General features: G+C 45.1%; 1 protein-coding gene across 2 annotated transcripts in view; it reads left to right on the forward strand.

Annotated features, from left to right (window-relative positions):
• The window catches only part of RFX4 (regulatory factor X4), a 166796-nt gene that overhangs the window by 72595 nt on the left and 67366 nt on the right, over positions 1-26835 (forward strand). The window contains exons 4-7 of one of the 2 annotated variants that reach the window (XM_060025537.1): positions 520-643; positions 15750-15811; positions 19874-20087; positions 21569-21646. In XM_060025537.1, coding sequence (XP_059881520.1) covers positions 520-643; positions 15750-15811; positions 19874-20087; positions 21569-21646 — 478 coding nt within the window. Of the gene's footprint in view, positions 1-519; positions 644-15749; positions 15812-18203; positions 18299-19873; positions 20088-21568; positions 21647-26835 lie in introns of those variants that run through there. The other variant, XM_060025538.1, reaches the window with a different exon arrangement.

Raw genomic sequence — 26835 nt, forward strand, 5'->3', positions numbered from 1 at the left:
AGTTCAACTCCCTGCTGTGGTCATATAACCTCCCTCAGCAGTGGGTTAGTGGCCATCTAGCTGTCCAGCCTGTGCCGGGGCATTTGTTTTCCCAGGCTATCTCACTCTGCTGCTCTTGTTAGCCAAGAAGCCCCAAGATTTTAACACCTATCAGGAATGGCTACACAGTGTGTAGCTAGGCTGAGGGGGGCACCTGCAATATCCTCTATCATTTTTTGGAGTTTGGGGGAATCTGATTCACCCAGAATGTGGTCAGGCCAGTGACAACACAGAGGAAAGGGACTGGGAATTTGGACCGGAAAAGTGACCTGAGGTCATACCCAAAGGGACCAGGGGTCTGATCCTGCTAACCTGCTAACTCCGTTCCTGACCTTAGGCAGACTGTTTTGTCTTCGTGGGCCTTGGTTTCCCCATCTGTAAGAAAAGAGTTATTTCTCAGGTCTGCCCAGCTCTGGAGGAGGACTAGAAAGAACAGATCCTTCTTTCTTGGGTTTATTCACTGGGCTTTTATTTCCCCAGGCTGGAGGAGAACTATGAGATTGCAGAAGGGGTCTGCATCCCTCGCAGTGCCCTCTACATGCATTACCTGGACTTCTGTGAGAAGAATGACACCCAGCCCGTCAACGCTGCCAGCTTTGGAAAGGTGAGTCCAACTTCACCAGACGTTTTCCTTTTCTTCCCTACTTCTAAGTAATTTATGCACAGTTCCTAATCATGTTTTAAATCATTTAATTTTTTTTTTAGGTTATCAAAGTAAATACGTTGGTTACTTTGCTGTAAAAATTTCAAACAGTTGTTAACAGAGTAATACCAAACCAAATACCAAAACAGAGTAATACCAAAGTATTAAATATTTCAAACAATTCAGACACGTTGTAAAGTAAAAGTGAATGTCTACCTTGAATTTCCTTGGTACTTAATTTGCAGACAGTAACTTCTTTTCTCTGAGCAGCAAATATTGAACTTGCAAGTGTGTTATGTATATGTCAGTGAGCCTGGGACAGGCAAACTGCTTGGCTTGGTAATGTGAGAGCCTTAGAGAAACTGGGAAGTGGCCTTGTATGATAGCTTGGAGGTCTGGGAGTCCTCAGCTGGGGGTGGACTGTTTGTAATATCACTGCAGGCCTGACTGTTCTCTATCCACTTATGCTAAAAATACATCCCACACTCAGGGCTCTCTCTACAAAAAATCATCACCGTTGGTCATTCATATTCAGCTGGCCAAGGAAGGCTATTGGAACTCAATTTAAGACTCATCACGTGTTTATTTGATAAAGATCTAGATTTTTTTACACCCCAAAAATATTCAATTTAATTGAGTCAATACATCTAAACTCTTTCTCCTTTTATTAGCTTCTTTTTCCTGTGTGTAACTATTTTTCCACATCGGCTAATAAAAAATAGGCAAGCTTGTCCTGTACCACTATTCCTTACCAGTTTTCTGAGTGCAAGCGTCACAAGGACTGAAATGGCAGGAAGGGGTCAATGTTTCAGAAATTCACTTTTCAGATCCTCAACAGATAAATCATCAGCAAGAAAAGACAAAGGGCAATGTTAGCCCTGAGCCAACCACCCCGGAGAGTCTGAAACTGAGTGGCTGAGAATTGGCTCCACTCAGTAAATGGGAAGATGCTCTGTGGTGACTTAGGAAGGGAAAAATGCTTGTGTGATGGGTTAATGTTCCTTCTCCAAAGTGAAAAGAATTTTTAAAAAAATCAGTGGCGAAACCACCTTTGCTGTTTCTTTCGTTCATTTCTTCAGCCAGGCAGTGTTGGCTGAGACTGGCTGTGTGCCATGCACTGTGTCAGGCAGTGGAGACTCAGAGGGGTCCCAGTATGGGTCCTGCTGTGGAGGGGCTCCCAGTCTAGAGAGGGGCACTGAGAGCCTCTCAGCAGTGGGAGAAGGAAGAGCACAGCAGGAGTGCATCCCTGTCCTGTGTCTGGGATCCTGGAACATTCTCTTGCATCTACACGCTCCCTCCCAGAGGCCGAAATGGAGAGTCAGGTTGGGTGAACCAAAAGACCAAGAATCCTAGCTCTCCTGGACTTATCACTTAACCTCTCTGAGACTCAGTCCTCTCAGCTGTGAAATGGAAATTAACCCCTGCCTTCTTCCTGGGATGTTGCAAGATTCACCTGAGAGGGTGGCGGGCTGATGTAGGGTACTGTGCACTCAGTCATCTGGTCACTCAGGTATTTGGTAACACCTACCATGTGCCATTACAACTGTTATTATGACTTTTCTATGAGATGCTTGTGCACAGATACAGATAGCCATTTGTTAACTTAGATTCTGAAACAAAAACAAAACGAAAAAACAAAAAAATCCAGCATTTCTAGAAACTCCAATTTGCCTGTGTAAGGACCTTCTATTCCTTTTTCTCTCAAATTCTTTTGTAACTCTGTTGTCAGCTCAGGGTTTCCTTGACCTTGTGATCTAGGTAAAATCGATTTAACTCTTCCTCTCCTCCCAGCATCCCAGTTCCATTCCTATTTCAAATCTCAAATCTGCCACCAAGATTTCAGCAAGTCCCAGGGTGTTTGCATCCTCAGGGTCACCTTGACTTGGGACTCCTCTTTCTGCATATACCCCCTCTCTCCACACCTGTGCTATGAGTACAGTAGCCTCTGGCCACACCCAGTTGTTTAACTTAAACAAAATTAAAATTCAGTTCCTCAGTCACACTAGCCATATTTCAGATGCTCAGTAGCCACATGGAACTAGAGGCTACCATATTGGACAGTGCAAATAAAACATTTCCATCTCCACAGACAGTTCTAGTGGATAGCCCTGTTCTGTACCATCATGAGCTAGGGATGAAACTCGGGGTCCTCTTTGCTTTGCACAAGGCAGTCCACAGAAAGCATCCATGTAGACTAAAGCGTCCTAGGAGACTGAAGTGTGCAGCGGTAGTTTACATCCCAAACGTGGTCCCATGGAACAGACATCCCCATCCCAAAACGCTCCCTGGCCCTCCTGCCAGTTCTCCACAGCTGGTGCCGCCCTCTCTGCTCTGCTGCCTCTCCTGTCCTCCTCTACCGCCTCCTGCTGCCCCCTGCACTCTCCCTCTCCTTCCTTCTTGGGACAACCTCCACCAAATTTCCTCTATTCTCTAGTCCTTGCTTCCTGCTGGCATCTATGCCCACAAGTCTCATTTAATCCAAATGGCTTTTCAGAGTATTTTCCCAAATAATAAGTTTCCTCTCTAAGAAGAATTACAGTGCCAGGTGCTTCCAAAATAGTCATTTAAAAAGGCATCCAAGGGCTTCCCTCGTGGCGCAGAGGTTGAGAGTCCGACTGCCGATGCAGGGGACACGGGTTCGTGCCCCGGTCAGGGAGGATCCCACATGCCGCGGAGCGGCTGGGCCCGTGAGCCATGGCCGCTGAGCCTGCACGTCTGGAGCCTGTGCTCCGCAATGGGAGAGGCCACAACAGTGAGAGGCCCGCGTACCGCAAAAAATAAATAAATAAATAAAAGGCATCCAAGGGTAAGCTGGGACGAAGTGAGAGAGTGGCATGGACATATATACACTACCAAACGTAAAACAGATAGCTAGTGGGAAGCAGCCGCGTAGCACAGGGAGATCAGCTGGGTGCTTTGTGACCGCCTAGAGGGATGGGTTAGGGAGGGTGGGAGGGAGACGCAAGAGGGAGGGGCTCTGGGGATATATGTATATGTATAGCTGATTCACTTTGTTATAAAGCAGAAATGAACACACCATTGTAAAGCAATTATACTCCAATAAAGATGTTAAAAAAAAAAAAGCATCCGAACTCTGTCTTATCTCCAGTCCCAAAACAAGGAAATACTCTAACTGAAATTAAAGCACAAATGCAAAAGCTCTCTGCAGCTGCCTTGCCATCAACTTCAAGTACACTGGAAACTGGGGCTGTCCTTCCAGCCACGGAGGACAGAAGGTACCTGCTGAGGGTTTTCGCATTGAGCTTGTTGAATTGAAATCCCAGACACATTTTCCCTTCCTGAGGGCTCCCGGCACACTGCAGCTGCCACCTCCTTGAGAGAAAGGGACTAGTTCTGTAAAACCTTGGCATGTAATCGTGGACAGTCTTCCTTTGAGCCGAGCCGTCCAAACTTATGATTCATCTCTGAACTTTTAGCTTAGAGCAGGCAAAGTTCACTATTTCAGCTTAGGTTTTAGAGAAAAATTAGATTGGTGGTCGTCCTCCCACCTGGCTTGCAAGTGGGCTGAGGTGAAACAGACCTCAGTGATAAAGCTGTCCCCATGTCTCCTGGCTGGGATCCTGTTCTTGGTAAAGTGGATGGCAGCGATCGCTTTGCTGCAAGTAAGATCTGAAATAAAAATCCCCTCTCCAACACCGTGGGCAAGCTCCGAAAGCACTAGCTTCCAGTAATGTATTGACTTTGGGTCCTGGAATTAATTTCGGAATTGCAGAGCGTGCTGAGGCTGCTAGCTGAACTGACTTCTTGTGCCTGCTTTTGCTGTTGGCTGGGGTGATGAAAGGTCATCCAACTTGGAGTCACTTCACTTTTCTGAGCTCCCGTTTCCTTACCTTTAGATAGGAAGTGTCCCAGATTACTCCAGGGATAAAATGAGACAGTACTTATGAGAATGTTTTTTAAAACTGTGAAGTTCTCTATCAATGGAAGAAATCACTATTTTCTAAAATTGGCTGCATTCCGTTCTAACTCCTCTATCTTCTTACCATACTTTATTTTTCTTTATAGCACTTATCACTGTCTGAACTACTATATATATATGATGTTACTAATATATATGTATAGTTATCTATATATTGTAGTATTATCTATATATTTTATTACATATATATAATTATTAATACATGTAACTAATAAATATGTAACATATATATTTTTTAGTTGCTTGTGTTTTGTCCATCTCTTTTTCTAGAATAGAAGCTCCATGAGGACCTTTTTGTTCACTCTGCATCCCTAGCCCCCAGAATAGTGCCTGGCACATAATAGATCTTCAGATATTTGAAGATTGAATGATTTACATTATTGCTGTTTGCTAAGAACACCAGGAATCGTTTGACATGTGGCAGTTTGCTTAAGCCTTATGGTCACCATACGAAATTGGCATTGTATCCACTTTCCATTAGTCCATTTACTGAGTAGGGATGAACTTGTTGAGGTACCAATGGAAACTGGTTGTATTTTCACTTACTTTAAAGAGCTGCCTTCAGAGTCCTCTGTCCGTCATTCCTGCTCTGCCCTCTGACAGCATTGCAGGGCAATCCCACAGCATCAGCCATCATATCAGTCTTGGCTGGATAATTAAAACTCATTCTCAGCTATGAAAAAGCCCAGTTCTGTCCAATTTAAAACTTCCATCTCACATGGAAGGCAGACCTCCCCCAACGATGCCTCCAAATTTGCTCTGTGAAAGGGAAGGGGGGGACTCTTTTTCTCCTCTTCTGACTCCTCCAGGGTCGGGGGAGGGGGACAGAGGGGGAGGGTATCTAGAGGAAAGGCAACAGGAGTCTTTTTGACCAGCTGGTGCTCTCTGAAGGCTCCTCCCAGCTATCAGTGTCCTGTGCTGTGATCGTCATCCATACGCTGGGGGAAAGGGGTCCGGTGGTGGGTTTGGGGGGAGACCCCCTGGATCTCTGTCCACACTGGCTGAAGGGCTGTGCTCTCCAGCTGACCTCCCACTGCCCACCGCTCTTGCTTCTCCACTGAGGATTCACCCTATGGCTCTGGCCTTATGCTGGAGGGTTCTGACCGGCTCTCTGAATGCCTCGTGTTATGCTTTTATTCTTAGAGAAGCCCAGAGGAGCCCCCACGAGTGTGACGGGTATGGAACAGGCCCACCTTGGTGATGTGCAAACAGAAAATGGCTTTGCTTTGTTTCTCAACCGTGTTACGGCCAAACTCCCTTCCCTGACCCCTGATGGTTTTGTGGCAGGTTTAATAGCTTTTCGGTTATCGATTATAAAAACAAGCCTCAGCAGATGTAGAGAATGGACTTGAGGACACGGGGAGGGCGAAGGGTAAGCTGGGACGAAGTGAGAGAGTGGCATGGACATATATATACTACCAAACGTAAAATAGATAGCTAGTGGGAAGCAGCCACGTAGTACAGGGAGATAAGCTCGGTGCTTTGTGACCACCTAGAGGGGTGGGATAGGGAGGGTGGGAGGGAGACACAAGAGGGAGGACATATGGGGATATATGTATATGTACAGCTGATTCACTTTGTTATACAGCAGAAATTAACACGCCATTGTAAAGCAGTTATACTCCAATATACTGTAAAGCAGTTTATACTCCAATAAAACAAAAAACAAGCCTCTTTTCAATAATTTAGGTGCTCTTGTAGACACTAAAGTCCAGTGCAGTGCTCTACTTGAAACCTACAGTCTCTCATCCATTTGAAAACTCCTCCCCTCCCCCCCACCTCAGGACTGACCACGTGTGGCCTGGGGACCTGCAGTGGGGGAGGGGAGAGTGGTTTGACCTTCTGCTCTTCCCTAACCTTTCCTTCCTGCTACTGGTGCCTCCAGGCTTGTCAGGGTGAGAAAAACACTTCCAAAATGATACCCCTAGTTCTCCAGCAAAAGCAGTGAAATAAATGTTTAGAGAGCAACACAACTGTAAATTGAAACAAACACAAGGTAATATCAGAATTGGCCTACACATGACATCATACTCACATAAATTACCCAAGCTTATTAAAGACAATTCTTTTTAACAGATATTAGAAGTGTCTAGCTATATCTAATTATGAATGCAGCATTCACAGATGTTTAATAAAATTAATAAAAATAGCGAACACTTACATAGTGCTTTCTATTACCTGGCACTGTTCTAAGCACTTGACATATGTCAACCTTGTCTAATCCCCCAAACAACTCTATGAGGTAGAAACTATTATCCCCATTTCATACAAGGGTAAACTGAGTCCCAGAGAAGTTAGGTAATTTGCCCAAGGTCAAACAGCCAGTAAGTAGATGTGTGATTCAGAATGTGACCCTGAGAAGTCTGGCTCTAGAGTCCCTGTACTTAACTGTCTCATTTACACAGAGCAACTTATTTTGGGGGTACGGTCCCTATGTGTAGAGGCAGGTTTTGTGTAAACAGTTGTCCTTTTGACTTTGGTGTTGTCATTAGCAGTCACTTGGGCACCTCCATATGATCAAATTTGGGAGTGAAGTCTCAGCCTGTCTCTCAGGGTCAAGTTCGCTGGTCACTGCAGTTGAGAAATTTCCCCTCAGATCTTCCCCCCAGGGTGCTCCAGGCACTAGGAACCCTCCTGCCAGTATTTCCCATTCTGCTTCCCCCTCAACACTTGGATTCACCCAAGTAAACCTTAGGTATGTATTTATTAGGTATACATTTATCTCAGGAGATGGGAAATGGAGTCCTCTAGGAGAGGAGGCTGCAAACGGACATATGCATGTGAGAAACTGCAAAGCAAGATGGCAGATGTGCCCCCTGAGCTATGAACACCCAGCATCGGAGGGATGCAGAGGAGGAAACTGCTGCCTCCTCGGGGTGGGGAGTGAGGGCAGCCTGAGAACCAGGTCAATCACGGAGTACCTCTAGGTACCTAGTATTGCCTTCTCCTAACCTGCAGACTTGCGGGATCTGTGGAAGCTGAAGCGAGTGTTTCAGTTTCACCAAATGCTTCTTTCTCCTGCTTTTCCACTGGTCTTTTGGAAACTGAAAACTCCACCTGCCCAGAGATGGAGCATAACTGTGCTTAGCAAGAGCTAAGCTTTTTCGGAAAGAAGAACTGGACCTCAGATTTCTGAGCTAAGAGAATAGCTCTTACTAATTGGATTGCTTTCCACGCATTTGTAACAGGCATTCTGGTGGAGGATTAAAGGCAAAAGAATGTCTTCTTCCACAGACTTTTACTGAGGGTCCACCATGTGCAGTAGGCGAGGAGTTTCCAATAACGCCAGGTTTTGGGCCCTGAATTTGAGGATCTGTCACTCTTACTCTTTGTATTACCCTGGACAGGTCCCATTTCCCTGTCTGAACCTCAGTCCCTCCATCTATCACGTGGGGAAGTTAGTCTACAAAGGTGTGAGGGTCTTTACCATATGAACTGGAAACACTTTTCAATGAGAAATCATAATGACAATAACACTGACACTCTTTGCCAGGCACTGGGCCAAGCCCTCTGCACATATTACCTTATTTTTTTGCGGTACGCGGGCCTCTCACTGCTGTGGCCTCTCCCGTTGTGGAGCACAGGCTCCAGACGCGCAGGCTCAGCGGCTATGGCTCATGGGCCCAGCCGCTCCGCGGCATGTGGGATCTTCCCGGACCGGGGCACGAACGCGTGTCCCTTGCATCGGCAGGTGGACTCTCAACCACTGCGCCACCAGGAAAGCCCCCATATTACCTTATTTAATCCTCACACAGCCCTGTGAACTAGATGCCGGTTTTTGTTCCTGTTTAAAGATGAGATAGCTGATTCCAGGGTCCCTGGAACCTTTCCTATGAGGTAAATCCTGGGTGGACATCAGAAGGTGTATCAGTTAGGAATTGTATTGGGGCTGTGTGTAAGAGATGCCTCTCCTCATTCCCAAACAGTGGCTTAAATAAATTTGTGGTTTTACTTTTCTTCACATAGAATAAGTTTAAAAGAAGGTAACCTATGCTAGTATAACAGCTCTATAAGAGCATCAGGGACCTGGGCTCCTTCTCTCTCTGTGCTCTGCCATTCTTAGCAGATAGCTTCTAATTTCTAGGTCACCTCATGGTCCAAAGTGACTGCTGGACAACAAAGCCTGAATTCCAGGCAAGAAGTAGAAAACAGGGTGTAGGGAGAGAAAGGTCAAAACTCCAGCTGAGTCAGCTGTCTTTAGAAGCTTTCCCAGAGCCCTGCCCAGTGATTTCCCCTTTTGTCTCACTGTCTGCCCTTGGCTGTCAGGGAGGCGGGAGAATGTAGTCCATCGCCTCCTGGAATAAAAAATTAGAGTTCGGTTAGAAAGGGAAAAGGGCAGACAACTAGCCATTTTATCCACATAAGGGCATTTCAGAAATCCATGTATCCTTTTTCTTTTAAAAAAATGAGATCTAATTGACATCTAACATCGTATTAGTTTTACGTGTACAACGTAGTGATTTGATGTATGTATGTACTGCAAAATGATCAACACAGTAAATTTAGTTAACATCCATCACCACACAGAGTTACACATTTTTTTTTCTTGTGATGAGAACTTTTGAGATCTGTTCTCCTGACAACTTTCGATCATACGGTACAATAATGTTAACTATAGTCAGCATGCTGTACATGACGGTTGTACATGACAACCCAGGACTTATTTATCTTATAACTGGAAGTTTGTACCTTTTGATCACCTTCACCCATTTCTCTCCATGTGTGCTTTTTTGTGTCACGACTATAAAATGGAACCCAGGATCCTAAGAGAGTGCAGGGTGTACTCTCAAATGTGGAGCCCACGGGAGGAAACATAAGTGCACCAAGTGAGTAGCTTAGACTGTGTGGGGTAACATGATTTATGGTCAAAGATTTGTTGAGCTTGTCAGGAAGAGGCTGTTTCATGGATAGGCAACTAGACAGCTGTGACACAGTGCGACTTGAATACGTCGGGAGGCCCTTTAACCTCGCAAATGCACCTCCCCCGAAGGCTTGCCGATATCTCAAAATCCTCAGTTCCTTTCGTTTAAGTCTGTGGAAATGCAACTACAAAAGAGCAGGGTAATTCATTAATACTTCCCAGTTACTAACACCTCAATGTAAAGAAGTTTAATCTATTAAGGGAACTTAAAGATCTATTGGTGAGACCTTCTCATTTTCCAGACAAGGACATTAAAAGTCAAAGAGATTGAGTGGGCTTCCCAAGGTCCGATGTGTAGTGGCAGGGCTGGATCTGAGGGGAAGGGGGGAGACCAGTGGATGCCACCTGCTGGGCAGGGACCCCCCCCCCCCACCTCCAGTAAGAGGTAGGGAGACAGGAGGAAGGGAATCTGGGGCGGCAGATGTACTTGTATGAATTGAATTTATTTATATCCTGCCTTTTCCCCGTGAGGGCTTGAGGTACTTAGCCATTTGGGCTGTGAGTGTTGCTTCCTTGAATACGTGGCTCCTTCCTCCCCGCCGCCCATGCTTGAGCAATGCAAGAAACAAACAGACAGACAGACAACAGTGTTCTGGGGACCTATGCTTCTTTCAGCCACATATGCCTGGAACAGAGATAAGGCTAAAGGTTCCTCTCGTTTTACATGACTGCCCTCTTCCTCAAGAGCGCTCACAATCTGCCCTGACCCCAGGTTGCTTGCGCACCTGTGGAGGGACACAGAGGGAGATAAAGGTACTCTTGAGGCATCTTTAGGATTCTTCAGGGATGGTCTTTTTGCAATTTGCAAAGGAAAAAAATTAAGCACATGGACAGTTTCCTTCTACTTTAAATTCTTGCATATGTTTTTCTTAACCCTTAGTATCTGCTGTGATGTCAGAATGTCTGATTTCACACCAGATTCCATATTTTGTTACTTCACACGTCTTTACTGATGTGCAGTGTAAAAGCTCAGAAATCAAATTGTGTGGGTTTGAATCCCAGCTCCACCATTTACCAGCTGTGTGAACTCAGGAGCTTTCTTAATAGCTATGAGCCTCAATTTTCTCCTCTGTAAAATGGGGACATGGCACCAACCACCTGAGGACTGTTGAGATAATGACTGTTAAAAGGGCTGCCTTAGCACAGTGCCTGGTAAGTATAAACACTCAGTGCACTTTAGCTCTAATTATGATTTCAGTTTACCATCGCAACATTTCATGACTTTAATACATCATGTTTTTAATATATCATCACTAACATATGAATGTTTCAACCTTCCTAGCTGCTCTTCCTTCTGAACAATTTTGAGAACAATTGTTCTAAAAATTTCCCACATCACACACATGCTACCATCACCACCCTCACCCTCTCGTATTATCATCTTCAGAATTATTCCCTTTTTGACTTAACCTCTATCTTATGTAACTCACCACATTCTAGCTAAATGGGTGTATGATGACTGTCTCTTCTCACACTCACAGACATGACACATCCTCCCAACATCCCAAGGACAATACTGGGCTCACATATAGATTTTTGGACTTCTTGGAATTGTTACCCACGGTACTTATCGCGAGCAACAGATCGTTACCTCTCTAGCCATGGGTGTTTGCTCGGAATCCTTCTTCGATCCGTATGCATAATCTGAAATTCCATTTCTGTCTCATTGCTCTAGATGTAAATTTCTTGTAATTTTTAAAAATTTCTTTTGTGGAATTTCCTGTGGAACCTGCAGCCGGGTAGAACCCACCTCAACCTCCAGTGCCTGGCACCCAGTAGGTGTTACTCCTCCCCAAATTGTTAAATGGATAGAGTTATCCCAGCATAGTAAAATGACTCTGGCAAGCACCCATTTCAAGATGGTAGCATCGATGGAAAGTATTTAGGAAAACTTATTCATACTACCAGGCTTAATGATTTTTTCTTCTCTGAAAAAGGCTCGAGGTCTATTGCCAACAAAGAGAGTACCCCACTTTCAGACTTAAAGTTGTGACAATTAGAATCCCTTTAACCTCTTTCCCTAACCATTTCTCTCTCTTGTTCAAAAAATCGTTGTGTGTGTTTTTTAAGAGAAGGCACAAGTACTTGCCATTGTACTGAATTTATAATTTCTTGCTGCTTGAAAAGCCCCTTTTCTTTTTCCCACACCCAGATGACCTCTGAAATAAGACCGGGAGCTCTTGTTTTAAAACCGTCTTAAGCATACTTGATTCTTTGTATACACGAGTTTGTCTCCCTCAGAGTGGGGGAGAATATCCACTGATTCCATTACACTGGAACTTCTTTTGGATCAGTTCCTGTTGGTGGCAAATCCTTGCCTACTGAGGGTGGATTGAATTTTGGGGAACAACCAAAAGCCTTTTTTCAGAGCGTCCCTGATGACTAAGTTTGGAGATCAAGCTGGATCAAGCAAGACCATATGACTTGGGGTCAAAGTCAAACAAGGCCTCTCTGTAGAGTAATGAGGCCGAGTGGCTTTGCTATGTGGCTCTGAAGGTGTCTCTTGAGGTGACACCCACAGAGAATGCTGAGGGTTTCGTGCACAGTCAGTGGACCCTTGCTGGCTCCCTTGGGTGTCAGTGAAAGTGATGAACAGGAGACAGTGGAACTGGATCCCTGCTGCTTCTGCTCGCTGGCGTCTGTGAATCCGAGCAGCCTGTATCACCCTAGACCCCGGTTCCTCATTTGTGAAACGAGGACCATCATATTCTCCTCCAGTGTGGTTTTTAGGATAAATTTAATACCGAGAGTAAAATACTTTGTCTAGCGCATGGTGCCTGCTGATGCCCAATGGGTGTCAGTTCCTCTTCTCACTCTTCCCCTTCCTTATCTTAAATGAGGCCTGTGGTTTGAAGATGCCATTTCAGGAACGTTTGCCCCAAACTCACTCATGTTTCTTAAAAAACTACAACCACAAAATTATGTCAGGGTACCCTGCGTGCTGAGTTTCCTTCCACCTGGAGCCATGTGTATAATGGAGAGAAGAACGGACGGAAGAGATGAATAACCTGACCACCACCTAAAAAAGGATGCCAGCAGCCCCGGAGAGACTGGTTCGCCAGAGCTTCTCCGCATCCCACCCCTGCCTGGCCCATGGAGACCCCAGCCCCGTCTGCCCAGGCTGAAAGAGCAGAGGGTGGGATTCCTGAGTAATTAAAGGGAATTTGGAAGGCTGGGATGTTGCGGAATGTTAGATCAGTAGCTAGAACAGCATGTGGTGTTCTTTAGGCAGGCTTCATTGAATCCATACAAAAAAAGAAAGAGGGGCTGCCTGCCGTCTGCCCATTTATCAAACAGTGAAGCTCAACTCTCACAGCTCCACAAAAGTGTTTGACTGTTTGCTGAGTCTTGCTCCAGAAATTAAAAGCTGAACAGCCTTAGCAGGGCTGAACCGACCCTGCATTTTGAGACTCAAACTAAATTGTGCTGGGCTTTCAGATTCAGGGACCAGCTGATTATTTGGTGAAAGGAAAGGAGAATAATTTGTAATTTGCAGCCCATAAGAAACACTTAAAAAAAAAGCAAACTCCCTTCCCACAGGTTTTTGTTGCGGCTGGAAGGAGGAGGTGCTGTCTGCGACAGCTTTCTTTGCTCAGAGTGGGAAAAGTCTTGACCTCCAGTTGGGCAGAGAGCGATGTGGTGCAGCAGGGCCTCCACCCATCCCCCACCCCCAACTCCTAACAGGCTTCCTTTCCTCTTCGTGCTTTATTTGAAATGACCTTTCTCTCTTTTTGGAGGAGGAGGAGAGGATTTGGCCATCAAATATTTTTAGAGAAAAAGTATTTTCACAAATGGAATTAAAGATTCTAACCATGCAAATATATTGCTTGGGAGACCATAAGATAACCACAAAAGCCTGGAAACTGGGTTTTCTGAGAATCCTCTGAAGAGCCATCAAAGGATTTGAAGGATACGTCTGTCGATGAAGAGAATGTGCTAGAAAAGGGTGATGCTCCTGGAGGACATCAAGCGGGGGGCAGAGCCTGGACGATAGGTTGAAACAGTGTCGTTATCCCCATTTGATAGATGAAAAAGCCTGATGCTCAAATGGAAGAAGGAGGCACAGGTCATTTTTTGGCTCTCCAATTTAGCACATTTTTAAAAAGTGGTAATACCCTTCAATACTTGATGGGATTGGGAGAGGAAGAGGACGACGAGAGGTGAGCTGGAATGAAGGCAGAACCTGGTGGGTTTGGACTTTGTCTGGAGTCTTCATGAAGGAGTGGTTGAGGTGAGGCATGCCTGGCAGCAGGGGCAGTGAGGCCATTGCAGCAATCCAGGTGTGAGATTATGGCCCTGGGGCCGATGGAGATGGAGATGTGGGGAGAATCAGGATATATTCACAATAGAGGGAGGATGGAACTTGGTCACAGACTGGAAGTAGCAGGTGCACCGGTTTGGAGAAGGAAGAGCTCTTACCTGGTCAGGGGATCAGGAAAGGCTTGGAAGAGGGTGTAAGTGGATCAGTAGAGATTCATCCCCACCTCTGAGAAGGTGCTCATAGTTCGTGCCCTGCCAGTGGGAAATGAGCAGCAGCATCTCTTTTTTTTTTTTTTTTTTTTTTTTTTTTTTTGCAGTACGCGGGCCTCTCACCGCTGTGGCCTCTCCCGCCGCGGAGCAACAGGCTCCGGACGCGCAGGCTCAGCGGCCATGGCTCACGGGCCCAGCCGCTCCGCGGCATGTGGGATCTTCCCAGACCGGGGCACGAACCGCGTCCCCTGCATCGGCAGGCGGACTCTCAACCACTGCGCCACCAGGGAAGCCTGTGCAGCCGCATCTCTTATGAAGGACAGTGTGCAGGCTCCCTCTGTCTGACCACACCTGCCTGCTCGATGCTGTATTAGAAGAGAAGGGAGTTAGAAGAAATGTGGCTAGACTTAAACATCCCTGGTAATAAAAGGGAATGAATGAGTCATCAGGATAATCACTGGTCATAATGGGCAATGTTTATTGAACCCTTACTAAGTGCCAGGCACTGTTGCTAATTATTTACATATGTTTACTGTTTAAATTTTCACAAAAATTCTCTGAGGTAGGGGTTGGTATCATTCCCATTTTACAAATGAGGAAGCTGAGTCATTTGAATGTTAAATAACTTGCCCAAGGGCCCCAGAATAACAAATGGCTGAGCTTGGACCTAATCCAGGTAATCTAGCTCCAAAGCCCTTGCACAGAACCCCTCTACCGTACTGCCTCTTCACAAACACCATCGCTGTACACACCAAGAAAGTGGCCCATTGGTTGTGTTTTCACCTTGGCAGAAGGCCCCTCCTAGGTTTCTGGCAGATCTACGTGGTTGTCCTGGGAAGCAGCACTTAGCGTCGTCCACTTGTCAAATGAGTAAAGGGTACTCTCCAGGCCAGGGGTCGGGCTTCATGCCTTCATTCGACAAACATGGACTGAGCTCTTCGCATGTGCCCTGGGCCAGGTCCCTGCTCTCGTGGAGCTTATGTTCAAGGGGGGGAGATGTGAAATAAGCCCTCAGAGAGCAAGCGAGCGAGACAACTGCGGAGAGTGCCGAGAGGAGGACAGAAAGCAGGGTCGCATGCTGGGGTGCTGCATGTGTTACTCTGCACCCGCTGGTCAGAGAAGGCCCCTGGGCAGAGGGACCTTGCCCAGAGGCCCGAATGTTGTAGGAGAAGGAGCTAATCTTGTGACGATCTGGGTGAAATTGCATTCCTGATGGAGAGAGCTGCAGTACAAAGGCCCCCAGTGTGGGGAGGAAGCCTGGCATGTTTCAGGAACAGGGAAAAACTAAAATAAAAAGCAAGCCAGTGTGGCTAGGATGCAGTGAGGAAGGGCGAGAGTCGGAGGAGAGGAAGGCCAGGAGGCAAGCAGGGACCGGGTTACAGAGGCTGAGGTGGGGGTGAGTACCAGGTGCAGCGGAAGCCTTTGCAGGGCTGTAAACGGGGGTAACAGGTTCTGGATGAAAGCGTACACTGCCTACGTTGTGAGGAGGGGGGTGAAGCCCAGAGCGGCCAAGTGAGACCCCCCTGAGGATCCAGAGCCCCACCGTCACTCAGGTGCTCCCCCCCCCCAGCGTCCCCAGCACCAGTGGTCTTCTCGGGGTTCCTCTTGGACTCCTAATAAGTCATCCCAACCAAGGGTCTGTGTTTTCCTTCATTCTTTAGATTGCTGTTTGTAAACTCTGGCACTGCGCTCCCAGCTTTTCCCAGCGCGTAACTGATTCTTGTGTTGACTTACAGATCATAAGGCAGCAGTTTCCTCAGTTAACCACCAGAAGACTCGGGACCCGAGGACAGTCAAAGTAAGCACCGACAGCCCTTCCACCTGCAGAGTGCACGTCCACGGGCCTCCAGTCAGATCGGGACCCCAGGCCTTTCATCCTGAGCTCAGTCCACAGGCCTGGGGGGGAAGTCTGTGGCTGGCGGGAGTGGCCCCCTCTCCCAGGAGCCCTGAGAGCAAGGCCGTCCAAAAGGCCAGCTGCTTTAAGGAATCCGACATGGTGCCACCCTGCCTTTAGTTGTTTTCGTGAAAGAGTCTTGGGCATTCTTTAAAAGGAGCGCCTTGTGGTTTCTTGACCAATCTCCAGGTTACTTGGATTGTTTTGGTCAACAAGCTCTCTACTCTGACAGTATCCAGTCTGCCAGAGAAGCAACCCTGTACCAATCCCTGCAAGGGAGATGGGGTGGAAAGCTCCAGCCATGCTGTGGTACCCAGGATGTACTGCTTCCCATTCATCCATTCGGAACCAACCAACCAACCAATGTTTGCTTCACATTTTCTGCATGTCAGATAAATGGTGCTAAGTGCTGGGGACACACGAGCAAACAGGTTTCCGCCCTCCTGGATGGAACATGTATTCTCCAGGGGAAGACAGACAAAAATGATCATCAGATTGTGAAGAGGGTTGTCCTAGAGAATAACAAAAGGTTGGTCTGGTTTAGAGAGGGTAGCCCTGGAAGGGCTTACTGAGGAGGTGACCCGAGGAATGAGAGGCTGTGTGGATGCCTGTCTGCCAGGTGAGAGTCAATGGGAAGGGACTCTGCCTATTTAGCCCAGGCTTCACTAAAATCTGGATTTATAGAGACTTGCCTCGAAGGGTGTTTCAAAAAACTGTTGGAAGTGACTAGGTGTTCCAGGAAGAAGGTCTGTTGGCCATGTAAGTTTGGTAAGCACTGAGCTAAACAGAGTCCTTTATGCAGGACTTGTCAGAACCTTTATTATACTACTGTACACCGTGATTCCACTAGAGGGTGCCTTATTATGCAGCATTTCTAAACGTTTTTACCATGCTGAGTAGCAGATCAACACATACTGACTTATAAAATAATGAAACTTTTTGTTAAAAAACAACCACCACATAGGACTTGTAAGACTTGTCACTAAAAATGTTTCAAAAGCAGCATGTCCAATACTGCCCCCTGACTCTACCCCTGGCCATCCCCAGGCAGCACATTCCCATCCTCCAAGGGTGGGTTTAACTTTGGAGCCAAATTAGGTAAAGAAAGTGGAAAGTGGATGATCAAACTGGGGAAAACCCTTTGTAGTAAAGTTCTGAAAATAAACGAGGCTCATTTTTTTCATGTGGCTCAGAAGCTCTGGGGGCAATTTCCAAAGAGACTTACAGAAAATTTTTGAGCATTTTGGAATAAATTTCTAATAATTTTTCAGGGTGACTCCTCTCATGAACAAATCTCATTCATAATGAAAAATTCCAGTATTTGTTTAAAAATGAGCTTTCAGCCCTGGTAAGAGTATAAAGTAGAAAACCCAGATTCTTCCTTATTTGTTTGCTGGTGAGCACAGTGGTTGGCACGCAAGGGCAAATCAATCCACAGAGAAGCAGATGGTTGGAAGACTCTTGAATGAATGGAAAGGAATTATTTTTCTCCAGCTTACGGTCTTTTTAGAGTCACTGGCTCCAATACATTGTTGCCATTTCTGAGATAAAAGTGTACAAATAGATAGTAAAGATAGATAGATAGTAAAGACAGGCAGTAAAAGTAGTAAAGATAGAACAGCATGGTTTCCCATCCTGCATAAGTTTGGAGAAAGTTTCCTTCTGTCTACATGTAAGAGCCTGCTTTTGTTTTTTTGTTTTCTTTTTCTTTAACCTAGAGGTTGGCAAATTGGGCAATATCTTCTTTAAAAATTCAGTTTCATTGTATCCTCTCCATAAGGATCCTCCAAGGTTGGTCTCACCTTCAACCAATTGAGAGGTAATAAGAAGCTCTAGTCTCCAGCATGCCATTTAGCCTTTTAGAGAAAATCCCTCAGCAAATTTACTTGGACAGAATAAATTGGGGGGGCAGGGGGCTGATGGAGAGTGTGTTGACGTGCCTTACAGACCTGAAATAGAAACCTGAGAAGTGGTCAGAGCACTAGCTTCGCTGCAGTTGCCAATTCTAGCAACATACAGTCTGAAAAATCAAGAAGCGGTCTGATCTGAACATGTTATTACTAGCTTGATCTTAAGAAAGTGTAAGGGGGGACTTTGTAAAGTTAGGGAGGCGTGTCATAACTGCCCTCCCGCCTGGAGGGGCTTCCAGAGCAAATGGAACCCGCCCCCACCCCCACTACCAAAGGAGTACCCTCCAGGTGGAAAGGCAGTTATGACAGTTGGGAAGTAGAAGGCGTAGAAGACAGAGATCAGCTCAACACAAAGAGGAACTTTCTGATCACTGCACCAACCTAAAATGAACTGGGCTACCTTCGGAGGGTCTGAGTGCTTCATCCCAGGAGGCATTCAGATAGAGGCGAGATGCCCACTGAGCAGAAGTATCACAGAATGGTATCAGGAGTGAAGGGGGAGCGGGGAAAGGGGAGGTTACCTGTGCTCCGCTCTCCTCTCCCTGGGAAGCCTCTCCCAGAACTCAGACTGCTTTCTCTTTTGTATTATCTCGTGACTGTCACCACCATATCTCCATGAGTAGAAAAGAGTAGTTAATACGTTGTACAGCATTTCTGAAAGTGAGGTCCATGAATTACTTACATTAGTATTGCCATGTGATCGTAAAAATCCACTCTGGATCTGCTAAATCAGAATCTTTGGAAGCAGGGCCTGGGAGTCTGTATTTTAATATGTTTTGTAGGTGATTCTTATTAGTAGTAAAATTTGACAGTCACCGGCTCAGCGCTTAAAAGCACTTTTAGAGGTTCAAATCCTGCCTCTACTGCTTACTCACTATATGATCTTGGATGTGTTACTTAAATTCTCTGGGTCTTAGTTTCCTAGTCTGTAATATGGGGATAATAGTTAGTTCTAGCCTCCCAGGGGTTTTGTGAGATGAAATCGGGCAATGTGTGTAAAGCACTTAGTACCTTGTTAGCTGCTGTGTTAGAATAGTAGGTAATGGCGGTCTCATAGAGCCAGGAATGTACTGCAGGGGCCTAACCCAGCAGGCTTGCTGATCTCAAATGGATGTGCCTCAGAATTATCTGTGGTGCTCATTTCAGTGCTGATTCTCGGCCCCTTATTCCCTGTCCTGAATCCTTAGGTCTGGGAAGGGGCCTTGGAATCTGTATTTTTATTACAGTCCATAAGTGGCTCTGACAAACATTAAAGTTTGTAACACCACCATGTGGTGTGTTTTCTTAGTGTAGCACAGTGGCTCTGTAGTCAAACCTGCTTCCTCCCCTAAACAGCTGTATGACCTTGAACAAATTACTTAAGCTTTCTTGCCTCCATTTTCTCATCTGTAGAAAGATTATAATAATCCCCATTTCATAGAATTATTTTACAAATTAATGTATGTAAAGCACTTTCCAAAGTGCCCAGCACATAGCAAGTGTTCAATAGATTGTAGCTAAAACCCAAACAAAATGCAGCCTCCATCCCTCATTCGTCTTAATTGAAAACATTGCTGTTATTAAGCCCATTCTGAGTTAATAAAAGGTCCTGGTCTTTGTCTTACATTCAGTGTCAACTGAGATACTGAGTTTATCCTTTTTAAGATACAGTTCTTTAAGACTGCCATTTATTGATTAAGAAAAACATAGACCAAATGAATTTTTGTTGGTGGTACAGTTAACAGTCATAAACACACTCTTCTTCTTGGGTCCATGTATATAAGAGATTAAGTACAAATGGAAATTTTTTTATCCCACTTTCTGCTTTGCAAAGTATTTGACTTAACATTTTCTGTAGGAGGTAATTTTGGTTATTTTTACCTGTCTGATTGATGGCTGGCAACATGGAACTTTGCTTTAATTCTAGACTTCCAACATGTTGAGCCTTGCAGAGGAGTTAACTCTTCTAGCTCAGGGAGGATGGGTCCAGCCATCTTTGGCCTTGGGCTCCCGTGGCTCAGGAACCTCCACCTGATGAGGGTGCATGTGGGTCTCTCTCTCTTCCTTTGTGGCCCAGGTATCATTACTACGGCATCGCGGTGAAGGAAAGCTCCCAATATTATGATGTGATGTATTCCAAGAAAGGAGCCGCCTGGGTGAGCGAGACGGGCAAGAAAGAAGTGAGCAAACAGACGGTGGCGTATTCACCCCGGTCCAAACTTGGAACATTGCTGCCAGAGTTTCCAAATGTCAAAGATCTAAATCTGCCGGCCAGTCTGCCAGAGGAGAAGGTGACCACGTCTGAAGTGTTGCTGGGAGTGGGTGGTTTCTCTCTCTCTCTCTCTCTCTCTCTCTCTCTCTCTCTCTTTTTCTCTCACACACCACAGCACACACACACACACACACACACACACACACACACACACATATACACACATACACTTTTATTACAAAATGGTGAGTTTAAAAATATAAAGATAGAAATCAGATTCAAGTATGGACTTTAGTTGACAATAACAATGTATCCGTGTTGGTCCATTAGTTGTGACAAATGTTCCATCCTAATGCAAGATGTTAACGGTAGAGGTAACTGGGTTTGAGCTATAAGGGAACTGCCTGAACTATCTTCAAAACTGTACTACAACCCAGTACTATTCTAAAATTAAAAGTTTCTATCTCTCTACCTATCTATCTTACTTACCTTCCTACCCATCTATGATGTTGTACTGTCTCATTTCACAAGGGCCCCCTCCTCTGGATTGCTTTTATATAGGATAAAGTTTATTTTCCCATGTGCTGCAGAGGATGTGGTGAAATTATAGTCCCATAGACAAAAAAGATTTTATAGGTACAGTGAATCGGATAGTTTGGGCCATAGGGTATTGGGAAGAAATAATTGGAAACACAAATTTGGAGACTTTCCCCTGGGTGGTCACATCCTAATGCACCTACCTTGTGCTGCCCAGTGTACCAGTAGGTGATGAGTTTCTACATATCGCACTGGGTTGCAGTGGTGAATGAGACTTGAGTCCTGCTCTCAGGAAGCTTACAGTCGAGCAGGGAGACAGATGCTTGCACAAGCAAACTAAGTTTATATAAAGCATATATCTAGGTTCTAAAACAAAAAGAATACCTGAAAAGAATGCTTTAAATCTAAGAACTAGATAAATCCTTATTTTTTCTCAAATTTGCTTTCTTGCTCAACAAACTTCCTGTACCATTGCTTTAAAATTCTTAGTTAAATGGAGCTGGAGATGCAATTCTTTTGCTAAGCAGATTCTAGAGAATTTCCAAATGTCTTTTTGTGATTTGGGCAAAAGCACCTCTTCTTATGAGTACATGCTGGGTTTTAACTTTTCAGTATCTCAGCTGATGAGAATTTAATTCGGTAGGCCTCTACTATGTGCCAGGTACTGTACTAAATGCTGGATACACAAGCATGAATAATATGCTATTTTTATTTTCCCAGAGTCCACAGTTTCAGGGGGTGGAGATGGGGCAGAGAGAGAAACCCATGCTTTCCATACCACAGGGTGAGTGCTCTGAGGGAGAAACACACTCAGGTGTTATGGGAACACAGAGGAGGGAGCTGAGAGTCAGCGGGCCCCACCTAGTGAAAATGAGTTTTGTCTGGGTCTTGCAGGATGAGTAGGAATTAGGCGAATTTCATCTCCTCCACATAGAATAAATGACTTGAAATTGAAATTCCAAGGGCAGAAGTAACACGTATTAATGTATGCCTTTATTGTTGATCCCTCCTCACCCCTCACAGGTTTCTACCTTTATTATGATGTACAGAACACACTGTCAGAGAATACTGGACACTGTAATAAGAGCCAACTTTGATGAGGTAGGTCAACAAGTGTTGAGCTATGAATACTCTGTGTTAAAATATTATGATAACACGAACTTCTATTTCACGAGCTCCCTGCTAGTTGCCAGGCCTCTGGAAGCCCTTGATGCACATTAGCTCATTTAATCCTCACAGTGATCCTAGGAAGCAGGCATTGTTACTATCCCATTTTACAGATTCTCTGTGTGAACAGCAGTTGGCATGGCTTTTTACTTGCTCTGTCTAGTGAACTGCATCCTGCCCAGTTGGCCTCCTGGGAACACAGTTTTGCCAAGGTATCATTACACCCAGAATTATACATTCAGAAAAACGAAAGGAAAGCTGTTCTTTATTTTTGATTTAACCTTTTCCTGAGGCTCTTCCGCTTCAGTGCATTTGGAGCTGGTTACCCTCCATTCTCAAGGTCTGGTCCCCGTGTCCATCTCACACTGCCGGTAGGGCCATCTTTGATTACAAACAATCTAAGAATTTCATTTCATATTTAGTTAAAAATATTACAGTTAAGGAATGGGGAGGAGAAATAAGGGAGGATTGAAGCACTGGTTATATAACCAAAGAGACAATAAAATCTTCTTGCCTAAAATGCCATCCAAAAGAATCTTCCAACAGGATGGCAGGAAACCGCACATTTCACCCCATAAACCTGAGGCCTTTCTGTTGAAAGAAAATGCCTTTCGGGCAGGAAAAAAAAAAAAAAAAACTAAACTAAACCAAAGACACCACCCTGAGATCAGGTGTGGGCATTCAATTTCAGGGAAGATAGCCCAGGCTCTACAGGGGCTATAAAAATCAGTAGTTATTGGTGAAAAAGATGCTGGAGATTCCCTTTTTGTGTGTTTTAGGGGGGCATGTGCTGTTGGAGATGGAGGGGAAGAGGATGAGGTAAGGCAGTGAATGCTTGTTGAGCACTTGCCGGTACTTGTGCACCTTGTTTACTGTTCCCTCAGGAGCCCAGTGTAGCAGTGGTACCACCGTATGTGAGCTGTCGCTTGGTTCTCAGACATGGCTCCAGGAGAGGTGGCAGCGTGTTGGCAGAGAAGGACTATTCTTCCTGCTCTTGACTTTCATCCACTAGATTCTTAAATTCCCCAAATTCCTTGAGTGACCGTTTACGTGGAATTATTTTCTTTTTAAAGAAAGCAAACTCACTGCTTTCTCTCGTATTGTAGTTTGGCTATGTCTCACGAATCAAAGACAGTGCACTGAGATCTGGGCAAACCATGACTCATGTCTGGTTAAGACAACACTGGCTTCTGTAACAGATAAGCCCCAAGTCTTAACACAGTGAGACAATACATGTCACAATCCAACGGGGGGTGGTTCAGGGACCCAGGCTTCTTCTACTTTGTGGCCACACACTGCCCTAGAGTCTTGGAGTTCCCTGTTCAGCTGATGGATGGGGAAAAGGATTACAGGGAAGACATCCCCTTTCTTAACCTTGTCAGCCCAGAAATAAAATGCATCACTTTTGCCCATAGTCTATTGGCAAGAGCTGGTCTCACAGCCCCACCTTGAGGTAAGGGGAGCTGGGAAGTGTGGCCCCTCACTGGACGGCAGCTTACACTACTAGAGAAGAGGCGCTCTGGTGGATAGCTGTCCCTCTCTGCCACAAAAGTACTAACAACAAAACTGGTGACAGTCCTCCCTTACGTTCATATCTAGCTTTATACATCTCAAAACTTGATCATCATCTCACTTCACTGAATTCCATTCATCAATTCCAACACTTGTTGGGCATCTAATGGTGCCATATGCTGCTCTAGCCCCCAGAAATGGGGTGACAGGACACGGTCTTGAGGGAAAAAAAAGGCACGCACACCAGCAATTAGGATGCAGAATACATGGTCCAGAAACCTTGTGAGGGCTTGAGTGCTCCTGCGGGAAACGTGCTAGACTCAGAGCTTAGGCTTGGATTCAAGACGTGGCTCAATTCCTCATCCTAGAAACGAAGATAAAAACATCATCCCTGCCTATCCAGTTCACAGGATTACTGGAAGGAGGAGATGAGACAATCCCTGGTAAAAGGCCATACAAATGCTTGCTCTCGTCAGATACGTCAACCAGAGAGTTAAGAGAGGTCGCACAGTTGGTTAGATCTTTGTCACCTAACACTGCTGGTCCAGTATTTCTTTCTACCCCTGGGCAGAGGTATTTGGTGGCCGTTTTTGAGATGGCTGATCGAGATGTTGTTCATTCTACCCAAACACAAAAGAATGAAGGGGGTATTTTACCTCTGATGGGCATGGCTTTCTCCTACAGCTGAGAAAAGTCATTGGTAAATAAATGGTGGATGCATCTGGTACACTTTGATGGTGTAGTTTGTTTCAGGTCTTCAAGATGTTTAATATCCATTGAGGTCACAATGTAGACTAGTATTACAATCTTACATTATCTTATTGTTTGCTTGTTCATTGTTTGTCTCCTACCACCACCATGGAAGCCCTTGAGGGCAGGGACCTTGTTTGTCTTGCTTACTACTGTATCCAGGTCAATTATACTCTCAGGCTCTCAGTAAATGTTTCTTGGGTGGGTGAGTGGATGGATGGATGGATGGGTGGATGGGTGGATGGATGGAAAACCGCCACAGACTTATAGCATTGTCAGGCAAGCACAAAGAGTCCAAGTCTGCATGTAGGGGACTTGCTGCAAAGCCTTCTCCAAACTACATTGCACAGAGAGCTGTAAAATCAGATAGTCCTGTGTTTGAGTCCCAAATTCACCACTTTCTAGCCTGTGACCTTGAGCAAGGTACTTAACCTCTCTGAGCCTCAATTTCTTTTTCTGTAAAATGGAGATAATAACTATATCTACCTCACAGTAAAATTGTGATGATTACGTGGAAATTGTATAGATAAAGTGTCTGATTTCAAACTCAGAGCATAATAAGTGGTAGGTATTTTGGTAGTTATTGTTTTGTCAAGTTCCTTTTAACACTGTAGCAATTAAGTACCCATGACTGGAAGTCATCAGATATGTTTCCACAAGGTGCCAATATATTAGGAATGAACTAAACATAGGCATGGAAAAGAAATAGAAAACTTACTTAGGTATTCTTAAGGAAATCATCTCCTGATACTTCATTGAACAGAGAGAAAAAGGGCTGGGAGTTCAAGGGACTAAAGTAGATAATCCAGGAAACTTGGTTTAAATAATCATTTTCAATCATTTACCCCTGATTCGCTCACCATTTATGCTTGCAAGGAGTGAGGAGAACTTTTCCCTTCTGTCTAATTATGTTTCCATTTGTTAAATGCCTTCATCATGCCAGGCATCTTACAAGTTATCTTATTTCATCCTACTGATAGGCAGACACCACCTCCATTTTGTAAAGGCTGGTAACTCTCATATTTGTATATTCGTTTAGTCCGAGCTCCAGATTCAAATGACTTGCCGTCTAACTTACGGTGGTCTAATCAGAGCTCTGATTTTCACTCCCAGATTTGTTCTTCCCAAGTCTTAGATTGCCACTACCACACACAATTGCTCAAACCACAAACCTCGGTTCTTCTTTTCCCCTCACGCTTCATATCTATTCTGTCAGGAGGTCCTGTTGGCTCAGCCTCCTGATATGAACACTGTGTCTGTCCATTTCACCCCTGACTTCCAAGTATCAGCCCTTGAGCTTTACACTGTTCTCCCTCCTTTTTTTTCTTTCTCACTCTGAGGAACTAGTCCACTGGACATTAAATGCTCTTAAATGCAGAGTAGGAAGGGAGGTCAAAACTGGATAATATGCCCTCTACAAAGGCTGCCCTGGTACCAGGACTGATCAGGGCTCCCTGTGCCACTTGAACAGACTTGAAAAAGACAGATGGCTGCTAATGAGAGTGACTTTCTACAGATTTGTTTTAATGTACACAGCAGCTAATGTTTGCCAGAATTTCTGCTGGAAATTGACTACTCATAAAAAAAAAAAAAAAGAGTAGGGCTACATGCAAGGAGAGCTTAGAAAGGCAGATGAATTCAGAATCTGCCAAATACTAGGAATCAACTGGGCAATGCTTATTCAGAGTTGGAAGGACAGGCAGGGAGGTCCAGGACCTGGCCAGAGGCCAGTGCCCAGGGATGAGATGGGATCCGGAGACAGCAGAGGGTTGTCTGGAGGGTAAGCACCTTGTCTAAGAGATGTGGCCACCTCCAGGCCCAAGGCGGCCAGCAGTCAGCCACCAGGTGTCCCAATAAGAACAGGAACCTTGACAGGTGAGCAGAGCCACCATGGGGATCCTGGCTGGGTGACGCTCAGAAACGTAGGCAAGGGTGTCTCAAATGTCTTAGGGCAGTGCACTGATTTCTTGGGCCTCATAGTTGTAGTGCCTCCATGATACAAATAATAATAATAGTAGTAATAATAGCAGCTAACCTTTATTGAGCATTTACTATGTGCCAACCACTGTAATAAGTACTTTTTAGGAATCTTTACCAAAATCTAGTAAATACTATTTTTATTCCCATTTCACAGGTAAAGAAACTGAGGCATAGAGATATTATACCCCTAGTTGGTAGTGGTGACAGGATTAGAACCCTGGAAGGCAGTCTTCACTCATTTGGATTTTTTTTGTTGGTTTTAATTTTCAGTCTCATTGTAAACTTTGCAATATTTTCACTCTCGTGGAATTAACAGAACTGTGACTTTGAGTTTCATAATTTACAAACCTGACCTCCTTTACCACTTTGATCCTGTTTTTGGAAATTACCATTTTCCCTCTAGGAAGTCAGGGGGCATGCTTTTCTCCTCATTCCTCACCCCCAAAGGCTCCCATCCAGTGTTTACGCTGGGAATTCCAGCCTGGCCGTGGGGATCAGGGAATTCTGTCCATCCGAGGCTGAGCTCAGGTCACCAAGCTGGGGTCAGAGGAAGCCTGGTCAAAGGAAAGTAAGACCCTACTTCTAAGAGGGGCTTGAAGGACAACTGCAGGTCCCCAGGCTGGGGCAGAAAGCTGGGATGTGGGCAGCAGTCCAAGAAGAGGCATAGGTCTCAGGAATGGGGTAGAAGCCCACGTGAAGAGCAAACTAGCCACTAGACTGATTTGTGAAAAGACAAATTCATCCATTCCCTGACTTGCTGTCTGGCTTTGGACAAATAAGTTAATGTCTCTACACAATGGGAGCAGTGATTCTAAGCTGTAGTATTAACTGAGAGAACCTGTGCTAAGTTCCTGACGTATAGTAGCACTCAATAAATACAT

The sequence above is a fragment of the Delphinus delphis genome, chromosome 11, assembly GCF_949987515.2.
Source record: "Delphinus delphis chromosome 11, mDelDel1.2, whole genome shotgun sequence".
NCBI lineage: Eukaryota > Metazoa > Chordata > Mammalia > Artiodactyla > Delphinidae > Delphinus > Delphinus delphis.